Source organism: Haliotis rubra, unplaced genomic scaffold, assembly GCF_003918875.1.
Source record: "Haliotis rubra isolate DU_JTF1 unplaced genomic scaffold, ASM391887v1 Scf920, whole genome shotgun sequence".
In the NCBI taxonomy this organism is placed as follows: domain Eukaryota; kingdom Metazoa; phylum Mollusca; class Gastropoda; order Lepetellida; family Haliotidae; genus Haliotis; species Haliotis rubra.
The window spans coordinates 285,602-307,010 of NW_025767658.1; the positions used below are offsets into that span (position 1 = coordinate 285,602).

At 44.6% G+C, this 21,409-nt stretch overlaps 2 protein-coding genes across 2 annotated transcripts in view; one reads left to right on the forward strand and one right to left on the reverse strand.

Annotated features, from left to right (window-relative positions):
- LOC124264388 overlaps nt 1-3,047 on the forward strand; it is a 41,618-nt gene extending 38,571 nt beyond the window's left edge. The window contains exons 4-6 of the mRNA XM_046699136.1: nt 1,048-1,227; nt 2,097-2,194; nt 2,808-3,047. Coding sequence (XP_046555092.1) covers nt 1,048-1,227; nt 2,097-2,194; nt 2,808-2,822 — 293 coding nt within the window. The 3' untranslated portion in view covers nt 2,823-3,047. The remainder of the gene's footprint in view (nt 1-1,047; nt 1,228-2,096; nt 2,195-2,807) is intronic.
- Nucleotides 3,048-7,904: 4,857 nt separating this feature from the next.
- Nucleotides 7,905-13,829, reverse strand: LOC124264377. The gene is made up of 6 exons (XM_046699127.1): nt 13,643-13,829; nt 12,036-12,146; nt 11,749-11,833; nt 10,616-10,795; nt 8,768-8,865; nt 7,905-8,120 (listed from the first exon to the last, which is right to left on the reverse strand). Exons 1-6 carry the CDS (start codon nt 13,790-13,792, stop codon nt 8,058-8,060), a joined length of 687 nt encoding a protein of 228 aa, XP_046555083.1. The 5' UTR covers nt 13,793-13,829; the 3' UTR covers nt 7,905-8,057.
- Between the last annotated feature and the right edge of the window lie 7,580 nt (nt 13,830-21,409).

Genomic DNA, 21,409 nt, shown 5'->3' on the forward strand with positions numbered 1-21,409 from the left:
ACCTAAAGCATGGTTGTTTAACCCAATATTCCTGCTGTATGAAATCGGTTTTTAATTAATTCAATCTGGACCAGACAATTCAGTGATTGACATCATGTGCGTCTATCAACCTTAAGATTGGTTGTTTAATGCAATATCCCAGTTGTATGACAGCAGTCTGTAATTAATGAAGCCTGGTGCAGACATTTAAGCGATTGCATCGATCTATGCAATTGGGGTAGGGTGACATGTGTCAACCAAGTCAGCGAGCCTGACCACCCGATCCCGTTAGTCGCCTCTTACGATGTTCGTGTGAAGACCAATTCTAATCCGGATCATGACGATTTAGCCACATAGGGGCGAGGAAGTGACGCGTATGTCGTTTGTCTGTTGCTGAAACATACCGAAATCAGAAAAACAGTACTCCAATCTATGGTGAGTGAGTGAGTTAAGTATTACGCTGCTTATTCTAACAATAACACGGCGGTGGACACCACAAGAATCGAACCCGGGCCTTCGGCGTGACGCGCGAACGGTTTAACCACGAAGCTCCCCAATTCCATCATTGGATTCTATTGAGAAACTGACGCTTAAACAATGTCTGGAATGGACCATTAGCGCCTGTTCGGTGTAAACTGACACTGACATGGGCAGTAGGATAGCCTAGTGGTTAAAGCGGTCACTCCACACGCCAAAGTCCCGGTTCGATTCCGCACATTGGTACACTGTGTAAAGGCCATTTTCTGATCTTGACATTGCTGGTCTGTTGCTAAAAGCAGCGTAAAATTATATTCAATCTCAGATCGCATTATTGCTCGGTCTGGACTGAAACTTTTCAGTACGGGTTCGAATCCAGTAAACACCGGTGATTAGGTTGCCAGCCTGCCGTGCCAGTCAGATCCGGGTTAGAACTGGTCTTCACAGCCCATGCTTGTCTTCAGAGTTATCTAACGATATCGGGTGGTCAGGCTTGCTGACTTGATGCTTATGATGTTGATCACTGGATTGTCTGGTTCAGACTTCATTATTTACAGACCGCGTTAACCAACAAACCACATGTCCTTTCAGACGACGCAACGTTCCTGTACGACGCTAAGATAGGTTTTTCTTCTGATGGCTCGGACACGGTGACTGCCAAGGTCTACTACATTGAAGAGGTCTACGAAACCCACACAATCGGAGAAGTGATCGCCATCACCAGCGACTCCTACGTTCCGATACAGTCTACAAGACTCGGACGTAAAGGAGGTATGTACTGTCGCATTGAGTTGGTGAAGATATGGTCTCATTCTTATTACTCGTCCATTCGTAGGGAGCCTGACCAAAATTGGTCACTACACATTTCACATTTGCTTGCATTTACTAAAACAATAAGCTATTTAATAAATGTCATTTTGAAAAGGTACAATACATGGAATGTCAACTGCATTAAGATCTGGCACTGATAGCGTGTCCCCAGAATTAACTGTGTTGTCGTTACCAATGACCAATGGTCAAGGGATCCAGTGACCAGGGAGCATTGGGGCACAGCCGTTCAAGGTGCTGCGATATGCCAATGCTATCATTTCTTTTAAAATATGAATGCCTGAAACTTATCAGTACGGGTTCGAATCGAGTAAACTCTGTTATATTCCCAGCCTGACAGCCCCACAATCCCGTGAAGATTCGGGTTGGAACTGCCCTTTAGCAGCCTATCCTGTTCATAACAGACAATTAACGGTATCTGGTGGTCAGGCTCGCAGACTTGGTGGACACATCGTGTCCTAATTGCGTAGATCAATGTTCATTTTGTTGATCACTGAATTGTCTGGCCCGGTCTCGACAATAATATATAGCTGGAATATTGCTGACAATCAAACAAACAAACTTGTAAAACGGGGACCAAATGGGTCTGTGTTCTGTAGCACCGTCATATAGCGCCGTCAACGGTTAAGGCATCCGTTCATCCCACCGAAGACCCAGGGTCTGTTCCTCACACGGTTACAACGTGTAAAGCCCATTTCTGGTGTGTCCTGCCTTGATTTTGCTGGAATATTGCTAGAAGCGGCGTAAAACCCAACTCACTCACTCACTCAAAACAGCGTGATTTCAGAGCAACGGCAATTTTGTTTCCACAGATGAGTTCCTGGACCAGACTTTCACAGGCAACGTTGTATCTCCGATACCTGATGCGGACGCCGACATCTTCACCCCACCGGATAGTTGCAGCAGCTCGGTGAGACGTTCATGACGATGTTTCAGAACAGAATTAAGAGTTTGTCAGGGACTTCCCTTTTTGGAAAAAATACAACATGAGGGAATTTGAACTATCATATATTGATCGAAAGACACAATTATCAGAATAACAGACCGAGGACGTCAGTAGACGGTAGACGCGTAATACTGACAAATGAAAATATACTCACAGGAAAAAAACGGAAACGCCAAAGAGGATTGTATCCTTTTTGTATTATATTACAAAAGAGAGATGTATCCTTTTTGTATTATATTACAAAATCAACAGCTCACAATAAATAGATAACAATTCTTTATCACTCGCGAAGGTTCATTGTGATTCACATGAAAATATTGATTGCCTAGATGAAGGCCATCTTTTTTCTCAATATATTGCATGGCTCCTGTCAGATTCTAGAACTATGAACATGATAGTGAGTATGATTAATAATAAACTTTAGCAAGTATCCAGCAAAATTACAGGTATGGACATACATAGAATACCATACTTAAAGGTAAAATATAAAGAAGTTGGATGGTGCCCATAAAACGCGTCATGTATTCACATAAGTCGATGATCAATTAGAACCCTATCATTGTGGTTTATCCTTCAGGGTGTCCCTAACTAAGAGCTGGAAGGAAGTCGTGAAGGTAGCACTCTGTGAAGAGTGTTCCAGTGAGGACTGATCAATGATGGCCGCCTTTCCCTAAAGACTGAAAATGTGTTTTGTTATATGAGATTCTTCTCCGGCTTTGACATGCGTCACATATTGCTGTATCTGTTTGTTTATCTATTGTGTTGATGTACATTTCGTTTGTATTATTGCATTGTAATTAAAACTACTCCTGTAGTAGACCAAGAGCTTTGTTCCGTGTTTGATTAACTGTAAACTATCCGTGAAGATCCTGGTTAGAATTGGTCTTCAGCAACCCATGCTTTCTTGACTTGGTTGACACATGTCATCATATCCCATCTCGTGTAGATCGATGTTCATCGTGTTATTCACCGGATTGACTCGATTATTTACTGACTACTAATATATAACTGGAATATTGATGACAATCAATGGGGGCCAACTGTGTCTGTGTTCGGGAGGACAATGTGGACTATTCACTCAAACATATAAATTGTGTTTTGCTAACACTAGCGCTTTATCAGTTAGTACATAATGGACAAAATAAGTTTGGGATCATCGTGCTCTGTCGTACAGCGGGCTCTGACAAACGGACATCTGGAAATCTCAAAACGAGGCTCTGCCGCAAGATAGGTTTGGCGGTCTGGTACGGACTCGGTATTATATCAATCACATTGTGCGTTACAATACTACACCGGATGGATAATGTCCAACAATTACGTTTTTCGTGTTTTGTAAAATCCACGATTCGTACGAGTGACTGAATTGAAATTAGAAGATGAAACTAGTCTGTTTTAAATTTTGCGGTCCTTTATCGTATATTTAAGACCGCTAATTTAAAACCCGAACGCTGCTGACGAAATTTTCTATCTTCGTAGTTTCTTCACTGGTATTAGGTTCAAACGATTTGCTTTAATAATTTTTAATTTACAAAAATCAATGATACTGCCGAAATAGAAATCGTCTATGTCCAACAAGTTTGTTTACAAACAAAAGGGTCAACACTCTATATTCCAGCTATATGGCGGCGGTCTGTAAATAATCGAGTCTGGACCAGACAATCCAGTGATCAACAGCATGAGCATCGATCTGCGCAATTGGGAACCGATGACATGTGTCAACCAAGTCAGCGAGCCTGACCACCCGATCCCGTTAGTCGCCTTTTACGACAAGCATAGTCGCCTTTTATGACAAGAATGGGTTGCTGAAGACCAATTCTACCCCGGATCTTCACGGGTCTCATCGTTTAGAGATGTAATAGGATAGGTGTTAAGTTGGAAGACATTAAAAAACAACTCACCCACACAAAAGTCCCTCAGGCATATTCATTCAGTCATGCTTATATTAACATAGAAACGCACAATGTTTTAACATATTTCATGACAGTATACGTTATTGAAATACGGAAATGTTACAGACTAACTGACCACGTGTCACAATCTGCAAGCTGCCAAGGGTCACATTGATAACGAACGTCCGAGACGAGTGTCTTGTATGTGTCGGCAGATTGAGATAGGCTTATCGAATTGGTCGTGAACTTCACTCATCAACACCGCTGTCTTCAAAACGTTATCAAAAACATTAGATAATCCTTTCAAGATAGATTAACTTAACTTCTCAGTAGGCACATTATCGTCAGTCGAGTTAGGGAATAGGATTATGGATTAAGTTCCCAAGAAAGTAGAATTCTAAAAACACAGGAGTGAGCTTGGGGGGATTACCTTCATGATCTGATCTCGAATAAGGGCCATTCCATGTTTTTACAGGAACAAGGTTGACAAGAAAAGTTGAAGTGGTAAAGAAATGACATAAGTCTAAACTGATATTTTACATTGCATGACATTATTTATTTGGTGTTACCACAATTAATCACAAGATGATACATATCATATGAAATATCAATGTATCAAATATTGCACCAAACATGTACAATTCAATTCTGGCATGGTTAATTATTTTATCGATATCACTAGAGAGTCACAATTCATATTACACATATTACATTACTTCAAGCTAGTAATTATAAGTTTATAATCTTGAAAACGTCTGGGGGAGGGGGGGGGGGGGCTTTCCAACGATCTTCTTTAATCTGCTTTATTTGATAATGATTAACTCTACGTTGTTATGTGGCTATTGTAGATTGTATAGAGTGTGTCGGGCATCCTAACTATTGCATTACGTGCAAACACGATGTTGTTTATTGACTGTTGTAGAATGCACATTGTATGAACGCCCACTGGCGTGATGTCTAGATTGTATAGAGTGTGTCGGGCATCCTAACTGTTGCATTACTTGCAAACACGATGTTGTTTATTGACTGTTGTAGAATGCAGATTGTATGAACGCCCACTGGCGTGATGTCTAGATTGTATTGAGTGTGTATCCTAACTAGTACATTGCGTTATGAGCAATATGCTGTTTTGTGCGGTATGAATGAGCAATATGCTGTTTTGTGCGGTATGAACGCCCTCTGAGTATTGACCAATCACATTACGTGGTATACTTTTGAATGTGTATCATGATTAATGTAGTATGTGTAACGAATCCAAGTGTGATATTTATGTACTTTGATAGATGATTACAGTGTTAACATGTTCTAATGATTAATTATAAACCACACAATTATTGATTGATTATGTGAAATGATCCTGTGACTGCTGTGTAATAAACTCCTTGTTTATTTTACTCAGGTGTTGTGTTGTGTGTGGGTTGGTGTAGTCATACCTCTTGCCAAGCGAGCTGATTCCCCAACTCTCGCGTTTTAACACTTACTACATGTTCAGTTACAGGTAAACACTACACACTAAGGCCCCCACTATCTACTTGTACGTGTGTACACTGCAGATTTAAACCCCACTTGCCCAGCGCTGGGCGTGGTGGGCGAACTTGCTAAGGCGCCAAGCTAATGATCCAGCGAGCATGAGGTGCCGGGATCGAGCCCACCTGTGATCGGGTGTAAAACCTTAGTGTACAGACTATTTCAGTGTTGTCACAAGCCCTAGTGTACAGTACACAACCCTGTGCATTTAACACGAATCCGTTGGTATATGACCAGATGGTGGCCACATGAATACGTGCAAACACCTACTTGCGGGTACAGCAACGTGCAGTGAAGTTGGACAAAGTACTGTGACTATGTGTCCCAGTCCACCAGCTGTGAATGGGTACCTCATAAGGATGGGAAAGCCGCAATAACTCAGTGCGCCTTGTGGCAGCTGCGCATGATAATAAGATGTGCCGTTGAGATTGACATCCAATGATCGAGGAAAATAAAATACCAGCTTCTTGAGCATGCACTAGTGCGTGGATATGTTGCGCTATATAAACATCCAATATATCTAAGTGAAACTGTAGGCACATCACACTTACACCCCACTCGCACAGCGTACATAAGTGTAACTTTAGACACAGCACACTTAAACTCCACTCGCCCAGCAAAACTAAACGCCAATGTATTTACCAGTACAAATACACACTGCACATTTACACGAAACTAAAAAACAACAACGTATCTACGTTGAGAGTCACATACTGCAGAATTTAAGCCCATTTGCCCACACTATACACCGTATACATAAACCCCAATCTTCTAACGTATCTACGCATAAGACTGCACAGTTAAACCCCACTCGGCAAACGAACAGGCCTACAAACGAGCTTTGAGGTCCATGTATGGGTCATAAAGCAGGCAATGTATCTGATGAAGTGTTTTAAGTCACATGAAGCACAATGAAGAAGCCAGAACTGAAAAGGAATCTGACATACAGAACAAAATCTAAGCTAATGATGCGTTCCGACCACGGATCTACAAACTGTGTCGATGGCGCCGTCACTGAATGAGTGTTTGTGTGTAAAATGTTCAGATGATGACAGATAGAGATTTAAAATTATTATGAAAATCTAAAAATATATTTTTAACTATAGGAGGTAATACAACTTAAAAACAGTTTATAAATTTTACCAACAATTAAAAACAGATCGTCATCACAGAATGCCAGTGCATTGTAATATAACACCAGGTGAGACTTTAAGGTCTTTGATCGTGCTTCACATGACATCATGTGCTACTTCTGGCATGAAGGTCAAGGGGAGCTAAATGTTCATGTGTTTCCTCCTGCATCACGGACATCAGAACTTCTTTGGATCACAGTCACAATGCAATGCGTAGAAAAACAACCCCAACCAATGCGCCGTTGAGCCTAGCATCTGAGAAGCAGGTGACTATCATCCAGAGGTACCGTGAAAAGGGTCAGACTCAAATATGAGGCACAAATCTATCTATAATACTTCAAATGGATGTTATTCGCATGCCAAAGAAAGCAAGCCCTGTGAAGCCAAGTATGGTAGTTTTGCCTTTTTCGAAGACTTCCCTCCAAGGTTCACTTATTCTAAAATCAGTCCAGGTAACAACGTTGGAGATCCACAAGTCTATGACATCAGGGCCCTCAAATACTCAACCCAGGGTGTGATTTTGTTCAAGGTGTATCACACTGATGACTCGCAAGATTTACCCCATAGGCCACCGACAGGGGAGCAGGAATAAACAGTGTCCTCACAACCATTGAACATCAAGGTAGCAAACTACATCTTCAGGAACTCCAATTTGAAATGCCACCCTATTACCATCAGTTCAATAATGCTGCCTACTCTTTGGTAAAAACCTTCGTTCACAAAACAGAGCTGAACAAATATCTTAGAACGGACTATTTGGCTGAAGTAGTGTCAGATGGTATGCTTTTAAGAGTGAGTGAGGGTGTGGGTGAGTTTAGTTTTACGTCGCACTCAGCAATATTCCAGCTATATAGTGACGGTCTGTAAATAATCGAGTCTGGACCAGAAAATCCAGTGATCAACATCAAGAACATCGATCTACGATGACATGTGTCAACCAAGTCAGTGAGCCTGATAACCCGATCCTGTTAGTCCTCCGCAAAATGGGATACTGTGTCAGGAAGGCGGATCTCTTAAGACAAGCATGGGTTGCTGAAGATCAATTCTAATCCGGATCGTCACGGGTAGTTTACAGTTAATCAAACACGGAACAAAGCTCTTGCTTTACTACAAGAGTAGTTTTATTGACATTGCAATAATATAAACAAAATGAACATCAACACAATAGATAAACACACAGATACAGCAATATGTGACGCATGTCAAAGCCGGAGAACAATCTCATATACAAAACACATTTTCAGTCTTTGGGGAAAGGCGGCCATCATTGATCAGTCCTCACTGGAACAATCTCCTCAGAGCACCCACTCGTAGCACTTCCAGCTCTTCTTCAGGGAAATACTGAAGGATAAACCACAGTGTTAGGGTACTAATTCATCATCGACTTATGGGAATACATGACACTTTGTATGGAAACCAAACGGCTTCTTTATATATGAACTCTACGCATGATATTATAATATGAAACCCATTTTATGGTATCCCCCACCGTGATTTTGCTGCCTTATTGCTAAAGCGGCTTAAATTCATACGCACTAATTCACTCACTCATAATAGTATTTGTTTACAGTTGTGGAATATGACCATGCAATATATTGAGAACTGACCTTAATCTTGACATTCAATTGTCTCAATGGCCGTTAGTGACAAAGACGGTCTGTTTTAATGAGTCGAAATTAATGTGAGTTCATCTTTTTGGGGGGATGATTGGTCATCGTCATGTTTCTCAGCAATATTCCAGCAACCGGATAGCCGGCTCTAAATAATCGAGTCTGGACCATACAATCACGTGATTGATCAGCGGTCATCGGCCACCCTATCCTGATATTCGTCTCTTTCGACAAACATTGATTACTGATGAAAACCTTTACTCGGACGTTACAACCTGATCATGATAATTCAAATTCTCTCTTCGTGTATTCTTTCTGAAAAGAAATAAGAAATCCCTGACGAACACATATTTATAAACATCGCCATGAACGTCTCACCGAACTGCTGCAACTATCCGGAGGGGTGAAGACGTTGGCATCAGCTTCGGGTATCGGAGATGCAATGTTGCCTGTCAGAGCTATGTCCAGGTAGAGATCTGTGGAAACAAAATTGGAGTTGTTCTCTCTGAAATCATGCTGATATGAGTGAGTGGATTTGGTTTTATGTCGCGTTTAGCAATATTCCAGCAATATCACGGCGGGATTCACACATTCTAACCTTGTGGGGCATCGACCCCGAATTGTCGGTGGGATGAACGGACGCTTTAACCACTAGCAACCCATCATATGTTATATTGGAATTACACTTCCAGTAAAGTACAGATTTTAGTACTTTTGGGGTTGAGTCCCATCTCAGAATAAGGCACCTAATCGCCTGCACACAAAGTCAGCCCCCTAACCCGCTCAGCCACCGCGGCTTCCACAAAAATGGAAGTCGGACAACTGGTAGTCTAGACTGCGGACTTTGTGTACCCCTCTGATAAGTGTAAATCGGAACTGCTCCCATGGCCGAAAGCTATGATTACACAATGTCATTTAGAAAGTGTAATCCTAAATATCACATATGATGCATTTGACCACTTTCTAAATGGCATTCTGTAATCACTAGCTACCCCACCGTCCCCAGGCTGAACATTAGATCACTACTGTCGGTTTGATTCGGGACGAAAGTCCAAAATGATCTTACAGTTTGCAGTGGTGTTTGTTTCATTGTTGTTTAAGGCTACACACATCAATATTCCAGTTATATGACGGCGGTCTGTAAATAATGAAGTCAGGACCAGACAATCATGTGATCAACAGCATGAGTATCAATTCACGCAACTGGGATATGATGTCATGTGTCAGAAAAGTCATCGAGCCTGACCATTCGATCCCATTAGTCATCTATAACAACTAGCACTGGTGGCTGAAGATCACCGAGTTTATCGGATTCGAATCCGCACTCATAAGTTTCAGACAAGCATATTTTAAAGGATGTTATTGCATTGGCATATCGAAGCACCTTGGGCGGCTGTGCCTCAATGCTACCTGGTCACTCGATCCCTTGACCACTGGTCATTGGTAAAGACAACACAATTCATTCGGTGGGCGAGCTGTCTAAGGGGTCAGGCTAGTAATCCAGCGAGCTTGGAGGTGCCGGGATCGAGCCCACCTGTGACCGGGTGTAAAAAACCTTGGAGTCAACTTTGTGTGCAGACTCTTTCAGTGTTGTCACAACCCCTAGTGTACAGTACACAACCCTGTGCACTTAAAAGAACCCACATGAATACGTGCAAACACCTAGCTGCAGGTACAGCAACGTGCAGTAAACTTGGACAAAGTATTGTGACTATGTGTCCCAGTCCACCTAGCTGTGAATGGGTACCTCGTTAGGATGGGAAAGCCACATTAACTCGGTGCGCCTAGTAGGCAGCAAGAGTTGTATGATCCCCAGGGAGTTGAGATTCAAAATACGATGTGCCGCTGTGATGGACATCCAATGATCGAGGGAAAACAAAGTGCCTTTGAGCAGTTGTACTGGATATTGTGCGCTATACAAATGTTTGTTTGTATTTCGTCGTCTGTGACGTCATTAAACAACCGAACTTGACGTCAATGAACAGGGCAGTCACACTTGCTTACCGTGTTTTACTGCACAAATGTACATGAATAAAACGGATAATAAAGAAATTATTACACTCGAAACTGTGCCACACGACCTATACGAAACTCGTGCAATATTTTGCATTGCCCTCGCTCTACAAAATTTCACAATCGTTTCGTATAAGTCATATGACACACTTGCTCGTGTAATACTCTCTACGACCAGTGCATCCTCAGCTTCACCAATACGATAGTACGTACCACCACCACGCCCGAATGTTGAAGACTGCACAGGCACGTTGAGGTCGCTGGTGATGGCGATCACGTGGCCGATTGTGTGGCTGGAGTAGACGTTTTCAACGTAGTAGACCTTAGCAGTCACTGTGTCCGAGCCGTCAGAAGAAAAACCTATCTTGGCGTCGTACAGGAACGTTGCGTCGTCTGAAAATACGTGTGATTCTGGTTGCTGGTTGGCTGTTTAACGGCAGAGCGACAGATAACGTTTGGGTCACTGAGTGATCATCTGGACTGGGTATCAGACTATTACAGACAGACAGGTTTATTCGGTAATTTAGGCCCAAGTGAGTGAGTGAGTGATTTTAGTTTTACGCCGCTTTTTAGCAATTTTCCAGCAATATCAAGGCGGGGGACAACAGAAATGGGCTTAACACATTGTACCCACGTGGGGAATCGAACCCGGGTCTTCGGCGTGACGAGCGAACGCTTTAACCACTAGGCTACCCCATGCCGCCCTTAGGCCCAAGGCCCATAATACATACATTTGACGAAAGTTAATACATACTGAGTAAAGCTAAGTAAAGTTTAGTATTTTTGTTTTACAGTTATTCATTCCTTCTACGGCGAACTTGTGAAAGATATTTACTCAATGATTTTAAAGTATGTATATTGTCCGATGACAAAAATCGGATGAAGGTTTCAATTGTCGGTGGTTGAGTCAGTTGTATTGAAACACAATCATCTTTGTTTGGAATATTTTGGACATATTAATAAAATATGGAGTTCATCTTCGATGTAATCAAGGCCAGCAGCATGACAAAAGAGGCAGAGACGTTCATTATACGGGGTGTTTGTATGACGGCCACATCCCACTGCGAGTCTGAAGTTACATCACCGAAACTGAGTTATAATTTTACGTTGATTTGGTAGCAATTCACTGGTTAAATATGGTTCGACGCTTAGAGATGATTTAAATTGTGAATAGTATTTACATTTGGGTGACGAAAATAGAGACGCATGCCAGTTTTGAGTGAAGCAGTCATAGAATCTCTGTTTAAAAATTACCATGAATGTGGATATACAGCCTATGTCTTGAGATATCCATAAGAAACCAAATCCATATTGGAATAATGGACTAGTATCATTATTAGACTTACCTGAGATGCACCATTTCTTGAAAGGGTCTGTCAGGGCCTTCGACTTGCATGTGTTCTTCGCCAGATCGATCCTGTATTCCTTTTTCTGAACACATAAAAATGTAAATCTAGGCCTCCATACAAACGTCACTGACGGGTAGTGAGTGGGCCAATAAGATTAAAGGGGCATGAACAAATAACAACAAAAGAAGAACAGGTGTTGCACAATATGGAGTGGGGTGAAATTGGGCACAGGAAAGAAAACTGTCCCATCGTCGTCCGTTGTCCAATCTGCTGACGTTACTCACCGCTGCATAGTCGTAGATGATTTTGATGTCCCCATTCCCAGTGGCACCGGAATAGTTCGCGACGAGGGCAGTTTTCTGTTGATCAGCGTCATAGTACACTAGGGCGTGGTCCTGTGGTTAAAGATAAACACTGTATAATACGGTAACAATATAAACAATTAAATTGTATCCTTGCTTTACGATCAAGTAATGTAAACAAATATTATCTAAGATATAATTTGTCTATAATATGTATGACATTCTTAATACTGTATAATATTTTAACAATATAAACGAAGATGAAATTTTGATTAAATAAATACTATTTCACATATCATTTATATATGATATGCATGGCAGTGAATACTGTATAATATGGTTACAATAAAAACATAGATTAAATTGTTTTCGTGCTTTACGATCAAGAAATGCACACCAAAAAAATAATATTTTAGACATAATTTATATGTAATAATTATGACAATGTGTGATCGAATCCCGGACGGGACCCAGCCCAAAGCGGTAATTGAAACTGTCCTTTCCTATACATTTGACCGCTTTCTAACGAACCCGTGAAGATCCGGGTTAGAATTGATCTTCAGCTACCCATGTTTGTGGTAAGAGGAGGATAACGGGATCGGGTGGTCAGACTCGCTGCCTAGGTTGACATATGTCATCGTATCCCACTTGCGTGGATAGGCGCTCATGCTGTTGATCACTGGATTGTCGGGTGGTCGATTGTTTACTGAGAACCGCCATATAGCTGGAATATTACTGAGTGCGGCAATAAACTTCACTTACCTCACTTTACATAAGATATACACGTTAACAGACATTTTATCTTTGATAAGATATACAAATGAGCCAGTTAACAGACATTTTATCTTTGATATTGTTTCTATAACGATTTGGCAATGCAAATATTATAACGCTTTTGTCTCTCAACAGATCCACGAATTACAAGTTATGTTTTGGTCAGGGGCTGACCCTGTGGTCTGGCTGATCACCAAATATGTGGAATACCCCCTGCCGTTATTGCTATTTGTAAAAGTGGCTCCATACTTATTCACTCAGCTGGTCCGAAACCAATTTTATTGAGTCGCTGATTGGCATCCGGTGATTACGTGGGCTAATTCAAATGGCGCCAGCTGGACGAGTAAAAGTTGGCCTGAGTTTGTTTTCCCGAGCTTTCCGAAGAAATTTTATTTCGCTGATTTCATCGCTGATTACGTGGCTGACAAATGTCAATGCGATGTTACATTTCATCATTTGAACTATTTCTTTATCATTTGAACTATTTCTTTTGCTCCATGTTAAGGTCTATCGGTAAAACTGTCAGCAAAATCAAGGGCAAAAGATCGCAAAATCAACGGCAATGGATTATGTGATAGTGTATGTTTCCTGAAGGGCAAGTCCTTAAGTGAGGGATTTTAGATTTTACGCTGCTTTTAGCAATAATCCAGCAATATCGTATCAAGGGATACGAGAAATGGGTTTTACACATTATACCAATGTAGGGAATCAAACCTGGGTCTTCGGCGTGACGAGCAAAGGCATTTTAACCACTAGGCCACCCACCTCCCGCGAGCCCAGGACATACAGAAACTGGATATGGTTAAAATAGTCACCTCTTCTCTTCTCGGCTGGTATTCGTGGTCGACTTTTGGTAGAAACAGAGCTGCGGATACTTCTTCTGCACGCCATGAAGCAGGTGGACAAAGTTGTTCAGCGACGGAACAACCGACCACGACAGCAATACAGATCAACCCAAACATCATAGCTGCTGGTCACTCTGTTACCGAAATGTCAACTGGCACACAGGTCATCTCTCAACATCCCTACTTTATATACCCTTAAAATATCACGTGATCAGGTTTATATTAATCCTGGTCAATATATTTTATGAATGAAATGCTTTCATTTGGAATAACTGGTATCAATCAACTATTTGAATCAAAAAGCATCCGTGACCATCCCATTTCTATTAATCTAAACTCATTTATATTTTAAATAATGCGACATGGCTGGAAATAACTTATTTCAAAATATCAGTCTCATTTTTATTTGAATCATAACCCATACAGTTATTTACAATGTGAAAGGACTACTAATAATATCGATAAAAGCGACAAAATTAATTCCATTTTAAGAAACACCTGCTTCAAAATGAATCTACTTTACCTGTCCAGCCATTTCACGTGCTAATGAATCACCATCAAATTGTTATTATACCATGCGTTCACTGGTTCAATGTTATTAAGGTGATATTATATTCTTTTAAGGTGTGGTCAACTTGAAAATATACAGCTAATTAACTGAACATTTTCCTGGTCTTCCACAAGCTTCACTTTGTTGTGTTTAATAAGAGCATGGCGAGCAGTCGGTTCGTGCGGGTAATCAATTATCAGTACAGTGTGCACTGATAATAAAAAAAATGAACATGTGTTTGAATCAGAAAATCATGGTCCCAACTTTCTCATGAAACCAATGTACAGGTTTGCTAGGATTTGTTTTCTGTTTTTCTGTTCTTTAACGCCACTCTCAGCAATATTCCAGCTATACGATCTGTAAATAATAGAGTCTGGACCAGACAATCCAGTGATCAACAGCATGAGCATCGATCTGATCAACTGGGATACGATAACATGTGTCAATCAAGTCAGCGAGCCTGACCACCCGATCACGTTAGTCGCCCCTTACGATCGCGCGACAAGCATCGGTTACTGAATAGCATAGATGTGTCTATTCAAAGTATTATGTATGCTGGTCTCCATTTGTTGACAGTATTGTGCAATTGAGTTGTGCACAAACACCATAACTCCCCGCGAGAGTCTCCCAGCCTTGGCAATATAATGGGCTTTTGCTACGTACATCTCATACGCATTTAGTTGGGGAAATGCTATGTGAGATCGTTAGCCACGCCTACCCCACTACTTCTCAAAATGTCTCTCTGTGAGATCGTTAGCCACGCCTATCCCACTACTTCTCAACGTGTCTCTCTGTGAGATCGTTAGCCACGCCTACCCCAATACTTCTCAAAATGTCTCTCTGTGAGATCGTTAGCCACGCCTATCCCACTACTTCTCAACGTGTCTCTCTCGGAGATCGTTAGACACGCCTACCCCACTACTTCTCAACGTGTCTCTCTCGAGATCGTTAGACACGCCTACCCCACTACTTCTCAACGTGTCTCTCTGTGAGATCGTTAGCCACGCCTACCCCACTACTTCTCAACGTGTCTCTCTCGGAGATCGTTAGACACGCCTACCCCACTACTTCTCAACGTGTCTCTCTGTGAGATCGTTAGCCACGCCTACCCCACTACTTCTCAACGTGTCTCTCTGTGAGATCGTTAGACACGCCTACCCCACTACTTCTCAACGTGTCTCTCTGTGAGATCGTTAGCCACGCCTACCCACTACTTCTCAACGTGTCTCTCTCGGAGATCGTTAGACACGCCTACCCCACTACTTCTCAACGTGTCTCTCTGTGAGATCGTTAGCCACGCCTATCCCACTACTTCTCAACGTGTCTCTCTGTGAGATCGTTAGCCACGCCTACCCACTACATATCAACGTGTCTCTCTGTGAGATCGTTAGCCACGCCTACCCCACTACATATCAACGTGTCTCTCTGTGAGATCGTTAGCCACGCCTATCCCAGTACTTCTCAACGTGTCTCTCTGTGAGATCGTTAGCCACGCCTATCCCACTACTTCTCAACGTGTCTCTCTGTGAGATCGTTAGCCACGCCTACCCCACTACTTCTCAACGTGTCTCTCTCGGAGATCGTTAGCCACGCCTACCCCAATACTTCTCAAAATGTCTCTCTGTGAGATCGTTAGCCACGCCTATCCCACTACTTCTCAACGTGTCTCTCTCGGAGATCGTTAGACACGCCTACCCCACTACTTCTCAACGTGTCTCTCTCGGAGATCGTTAGACACGCCTACCCCACTACTTCTCAACGTGTCTCTCTGTGAGATCGTTAGACACGCCTACCCCACTATTTCTCAACGTGTCTCTCTGTGAGATCGTTAGACACGCCTACCCCACTACTTCTCAACGTGTCTCTCTGTGAGATCGTTAGCCACGCCTACCCAACTACTTCTCAACGTGTCTCTCTCGGAGATCGTTAGACACGCCTACCCCACTACTTCTCAACGTGTCTCTCTGTGAGATCGTTAGCCACGCCTATCCCACTACTTCTCAACGTGTCTCTCTGTGAGATCGTTAGCCACGCCTACCCCACTACATATCAACGTGTCTCTCTGTGAGATCGTTAGCCACGCCTATCCCACTACTTCTCAACGTGTCTCTCTGTGAGATCGTTAGCCACGCCTACCCACTACTTCTCAACGTGTCTCTCTGGAGATCGTTAGCCACGCCTACCCCACTACTTCTCAACGTGTCTCTCTGTGAGATCGTTAGCCACGCCTATCCCAGTACTTCTCAACGTGTCTCTCTGTGAGATCGTTAGCCACGCCTATCCAAGTACTTCTCAACGTGTCTCTCTGTGAGATCGTTAGACACGCCTACCCCACTACTTCTCAACGTGTCTCTCTGTGAGATCGTTAGCCACGCCTACCCCACTACTTCTCAACGTGTCTCTCTGTGAGATCGTTAGCCACGCCTACCCCACTATATATCAACGTGTCTCTCTGTGAGATCGTTAGCCACGCCTATCCCAGTACTTCTCAACGTGTCTCTCTGTGAGATCGTTAGCCACGCCTACCCCACTACTTCTCAACGTGTCTCTCTGTGAGATCGTTAGCCACGCCTATCCCACTACATCTCAACGTGTCTCTCTGCGAGATCCTTAGCCACGCCTATCCCAGTACTTCTCAACGTGTCTCTCTGTGAGATCGTTAGCCACGCCTATCCCACTACTTCTCAACGTGTCTCTCTCGGAGATCGTTAGACACGCCTACCCACTACTTCTCAACGTGTCTCTCTGTGAGATCGTTAGGCACGCCTATCCCACTACTTCTCAACGTGTCTCTCTGTGAGATCGTTAGCCACGCCTACCCACTACTTCTCAACGTGTCTCTCTGTGAGATCGTTAGACACGCCTACCCCACTACTTCTCAACGTGTCTCTCTGTGAGATCGTTAGCCACGCCTACCCCACTACTTCTCAACGTGTCTCTCTGTGAGACCGTTAGACACGCCTACCCCACTACTTCTCAACGTGTCTCTCTGGCAGGATCGTTAGCCACGCCTACCCACTGCTTCTCAACGTGTCTCTCTCGGAGATCGTTAGACACGCCTACCCCACTACTTCTCAGCGTGTCTCTCTGTGAGGATCGTTAGCCACGCCTATCCACTACTTCTCAACGTGTCTCTCTGTGAGATCGTTAGCCACGCCTACCCACTACATATCAACGTGTCTCTCTGTGAGATCGTTAGCCACGCCTACCCACTACATATCAACGTGTCTCTCTGTGAGGATCGTTAGCCACGCCTATCCCAGTACTTCTCAACGTGTCTCTCTGTGGATCGTTAGCCGCGCCTATCCACTACTTCTCAACGTGTCCCTCTGTGAGGATCGTTAGCCACGCCTACCCACTACTTCTCAACGTGTCTCTCTCGGAGGGATCGTTAGCCACGCCTACCCCATGCTTCTCAAAATGTCTCTCTGTGAGATCGTTAGCCACGCCTATCCACTACTTCTCAACGTGTCTCTCTCGGAGATCGTTAGACACGCCTACCCACTACTTCTCAACGTGTCTCTCTCGGAGATCGTTAGACACGCCTACCCCACTACTTCTCAACGTGTCTCTGGCGAGATCGTTAGACGCGCCTACCCACTATTTCTCAACGTGTCTCTCTGTGAGATCGTTAGACACGCCTACCCCACTACTTCTCAACGTGTCTCTCTGTGAGGATCGTTAGCCACGCCTACCCAACTACTTCTCAACGTGTCTCTCTCGGAGATCGTTAGACACGCCTACCCCACTACTTCTCAACGTGTCTCTCTGTGAGATCGTTAGCCACGCCTATCCACTACTTCTCAACGTGTCTCTCTGTGAGATCGTTAGCCACGCCTACCCCACTACATATCAACGTGTCTCTCTGTGAGATCGTTAGCCACGCCTATCCCACTACTTCTCAACGTGTCTCTCTGTGATCGTTAGCCACGCCTACCCCACTACTTCTCAACGTGTCTCTCTCGGAGATCGTTAGCCACGCCTACCCCACTACTTCTCAACGTGTCTCTCTGTGAGATCGTTAGCCACGCCTATCCACTACTTCTCAACGTGTCTCTCTGTGGATCGTTAGCCACGCCTATCCAAGTACTTCTCAACGTGTCTCTGTGGCAGGATCGTTAGACACGCCTACCCACTACTTCTCAACGTGTCTCTGTGAGATCGTTAGCCACGCCTACCCCACTACTTCTCAACGTGTCTCTCTGTGAGATCGTTAGCCACGCCTACCCCACTATATATCAACGTGTCTCTCTGTGAGATCCTTAGCCATGCCTATCCCACTACATCTCAACGTGTCTCTCTGCGAGATCCTTAGCCACGCCTATCCCAGTACTTCTCAACGTGTCTCTCTGTGAGATCGTTAGCCACGCCTATCCCAGTACTTCTCAACGTGTCTCTCTGTGAGATCGTTAGCCACGCCTATCCCAGTACTTCTCAAAATGTCTCTCTGTGAGATCGTTAGCCACGCCTATCCACTACTTCTCAACGTGTCTCTGGTGAGATCGTTAGCCACGCCTATCCAGTACTTCTCAACGTGTCTCTCTGAGGATCGTTAGCCACGCCTATCCCGGTACTTCTCAAAATGTCTCTCTGTGAGGATCGTTAGCCACGCCTATCCACTACTTCTCAACGTGTCTCTCTCGGGATCGTTAGCCACGCCTACCCCAATACTTCTCAAAATGTCTCTCTGTGAGATCGTTAGCCACGCCTATCCCACTGCTTCTCAACGTGTCTCTCGGGAGATCGTTAGACGCCGCCTACCCACTACTTCTCAACGTGTCTCTCTCGGGAGATCGTTAGCCACGCCTACCCACTGCTTCTCAACGTGTGTCTCTCTCGGGATCGTTAGACGCCCTACCCACTACTTCTCAACGTGTCTCTCTGTGAGATCGTTAGACACGCCTACCCACTACTTCTCAACGTGTCTCTCTGTGAGATCGTTAGACACGCCTACCCACTACTTCTCAACGTGTCTCTCTGTGAGATCGTTAGCCACGCCTACCCACTACTTCTCAACGTGTCTCTCTGTGAGATCGTTAGCCACGCCTACCCACTACTTCTCAACGTGTCTCTCGGGAGATCGTTAGCCACGCCTACCCCACTGCTTCTCAACGTGTCTCTCTGTGAGATCGTTAGACACGCCTATCCCTACTTCTCAACGTGTCTCTCTGTGAGGGATCGTTGGCCACGCCTACCCACTACATATCAGCGTGTCTCTGTGAGGATCGTTAGCCACGCCTACCCCACTACTTCTCAGGCGTGTCTCTCTCGGAGATCCTTAGCCACGCCTGTCCACTACATCTCAACGTGTCTCTCTGCGGATCCATGGCCACGCCTATCCCACTACTTCTCAACGTGTCTCTCTGTGGGATCGTTAGCCACGCCTATCCCAGTACTTCTCAACGTGTCTCTGTGAGGATCGTTAGCCACGCCTATCCCAGTACTTCTCAACGTGTCTCTCTGTGAGATCGTTAGCCACGCCTATCCACTACTTCTTCTCAAATGTGTCTCTGTGAGGATCGTTAGCCACGCCTATCCCATACTTCTCAACGTGTCTCTCTGTGATCGTTAGCCACGCCTACCCACTACTTCTCAAGCGTGTGTCTCTCGGAGATCGTTAGCCACGCCTACCCACTACTTCTCAACGTGTCTCTCTGTGAGATCGTTAGCCGCGCCTATCCAGTACTTCTCAACGTGTCTCTCTGTGAGATCGTTAGCCACGCCTATCAAGTACTTCTCAACGTGTCTCTCTATGAGATCGTTAAGCCACGCCTATCCACTACTTCTCAACGTGTCTCTCTGAGGATCGTTAGCCACGCCTACCACCACTACTCGGCATCGAACGTGTCTCTCTCGGAGATCGTTAGCCACGCCCTACACCAATACTTCTCAAAATGTCTCTCTGTGAGATCGTTAGCCACGCCTATCCCACTACTTCTCGGCGTGTCTCGGAGATCGTTAGACACGCCTACCACACTACTTCTCAGCGTGTCTCTCTCGGAGATCGTTGAGACACGCCTACCCACTACTTCTCAACGTGTCTCTCTCGTGGGATCGTTAGACGCCTACCCACCTATTTCTCAACGTGTCTCTCTGTGAGATCGTTAGACACGCCTACCCACTACTTCTCTCAACGTGTCTCTCTGGCCAGAGGATCGTTAGCCACGCCTACCAACTGCTTCTCAACGTGTCTCTCTCGGAGATCGTTAGACACGCCTACCCACTACTTATCAACGTGTCTCTGGTGAGATCCTTAGCCACGCCTATCCCGAGTACTTCTCAACGTGTCTCTCTGGCGAGATCCTTAGCCACGCCTATCCCAGTACTTCTCAACGTGTCTCTCTGTGAGATCGTTAGCCACGCCTATCCCACTACTTCTCAACGTGTCTCTCTGTGAGATCGTTAGCCACGCCTACCCCACTACATATCAACGTGTCTCTCTGTGAGATCGTTAGCCACGCCTATCCCACTACTTCTCAACGTGTCTCTCTGTGATCGTTAGCCACGCCTACCCACTACTTCTCAACGTGTCTCTCTCCGGAGATCGTTAGCCACGCCCTACCCACTACTTCTCAACGTGTCTCTCTGTGAGATCGTTAGCCACGCCCTATCCACTACTTCTCAACGTGTCTCTCTGTGATCGTTAGCCACGCCTACCCACTACTTCTCAGCGTGTCTCTCGGGATCGTTGGCCGCGCCCTATCCACTGCTTCTCAGCGTGTGTCTCTGTGAGGATCGTTAGCCACGCCTATCCAGCAGTGCTTCTCAACGTGTCTCTCTGTGGATCGTTGGACGCCATACCCACTACTTCTCAACGTGTCTCTGCAGGATCGTTAGCCGCGCCTACCACTGCTTCTCAACGTGTCTCTGTGAGGATCGTTGGCCACGCCTACCCCACCATGTATCGGCAACGATATATATGGCGGGATCCTTAGCCGCCTGTCCTACTTACATCTCAACGTGTCTCTGCGAGATCCTTAGCCACGCCTGTCGGTGCTTCTCGGCGTTATTATATCTGGTGGGATCGTTAGCCACGCCTATCCCAGTACTTCTCAAACGTTGTCTCTCTGTGAGATCGTTAGCCGCCTATCCCGGTATTCTCAGCGTGTCTCTGTGAGATCCTTAGCCACGCCTATCCCATACTTCTCAAAATGTCTCTCTGTGAGATCGTTAGCCACGCCTATCCC

What these genes read in the sequence shown, in the direction of transcription:
- LOC124264377 (XM_046699127.1), bottom strand. Translation starts at nt 13,792, where the DNA reads ATGATGTTTGGGTTGATCTGTATTGCTGTCGTGGTCGGTTGTTCCGTC. An exon ending in TCATCTACGACTATGCAGCG is followed by an intron (nt 11,834 to 12,035) that starts GTGAGTAACGTC and finishes TTATGTGTTCAG; the next exon opens with AAAAAGGAATACAGGATCGA. An exon ending in CAAGAAATGGTGCATCTCAG is followed by an intron (nt 10,796 to 11,748) that starts GTAAGTCTAATA and finishes ACGTATTTTCAG; the next exon opens with ACGACGCAACGTTCCTGTAC.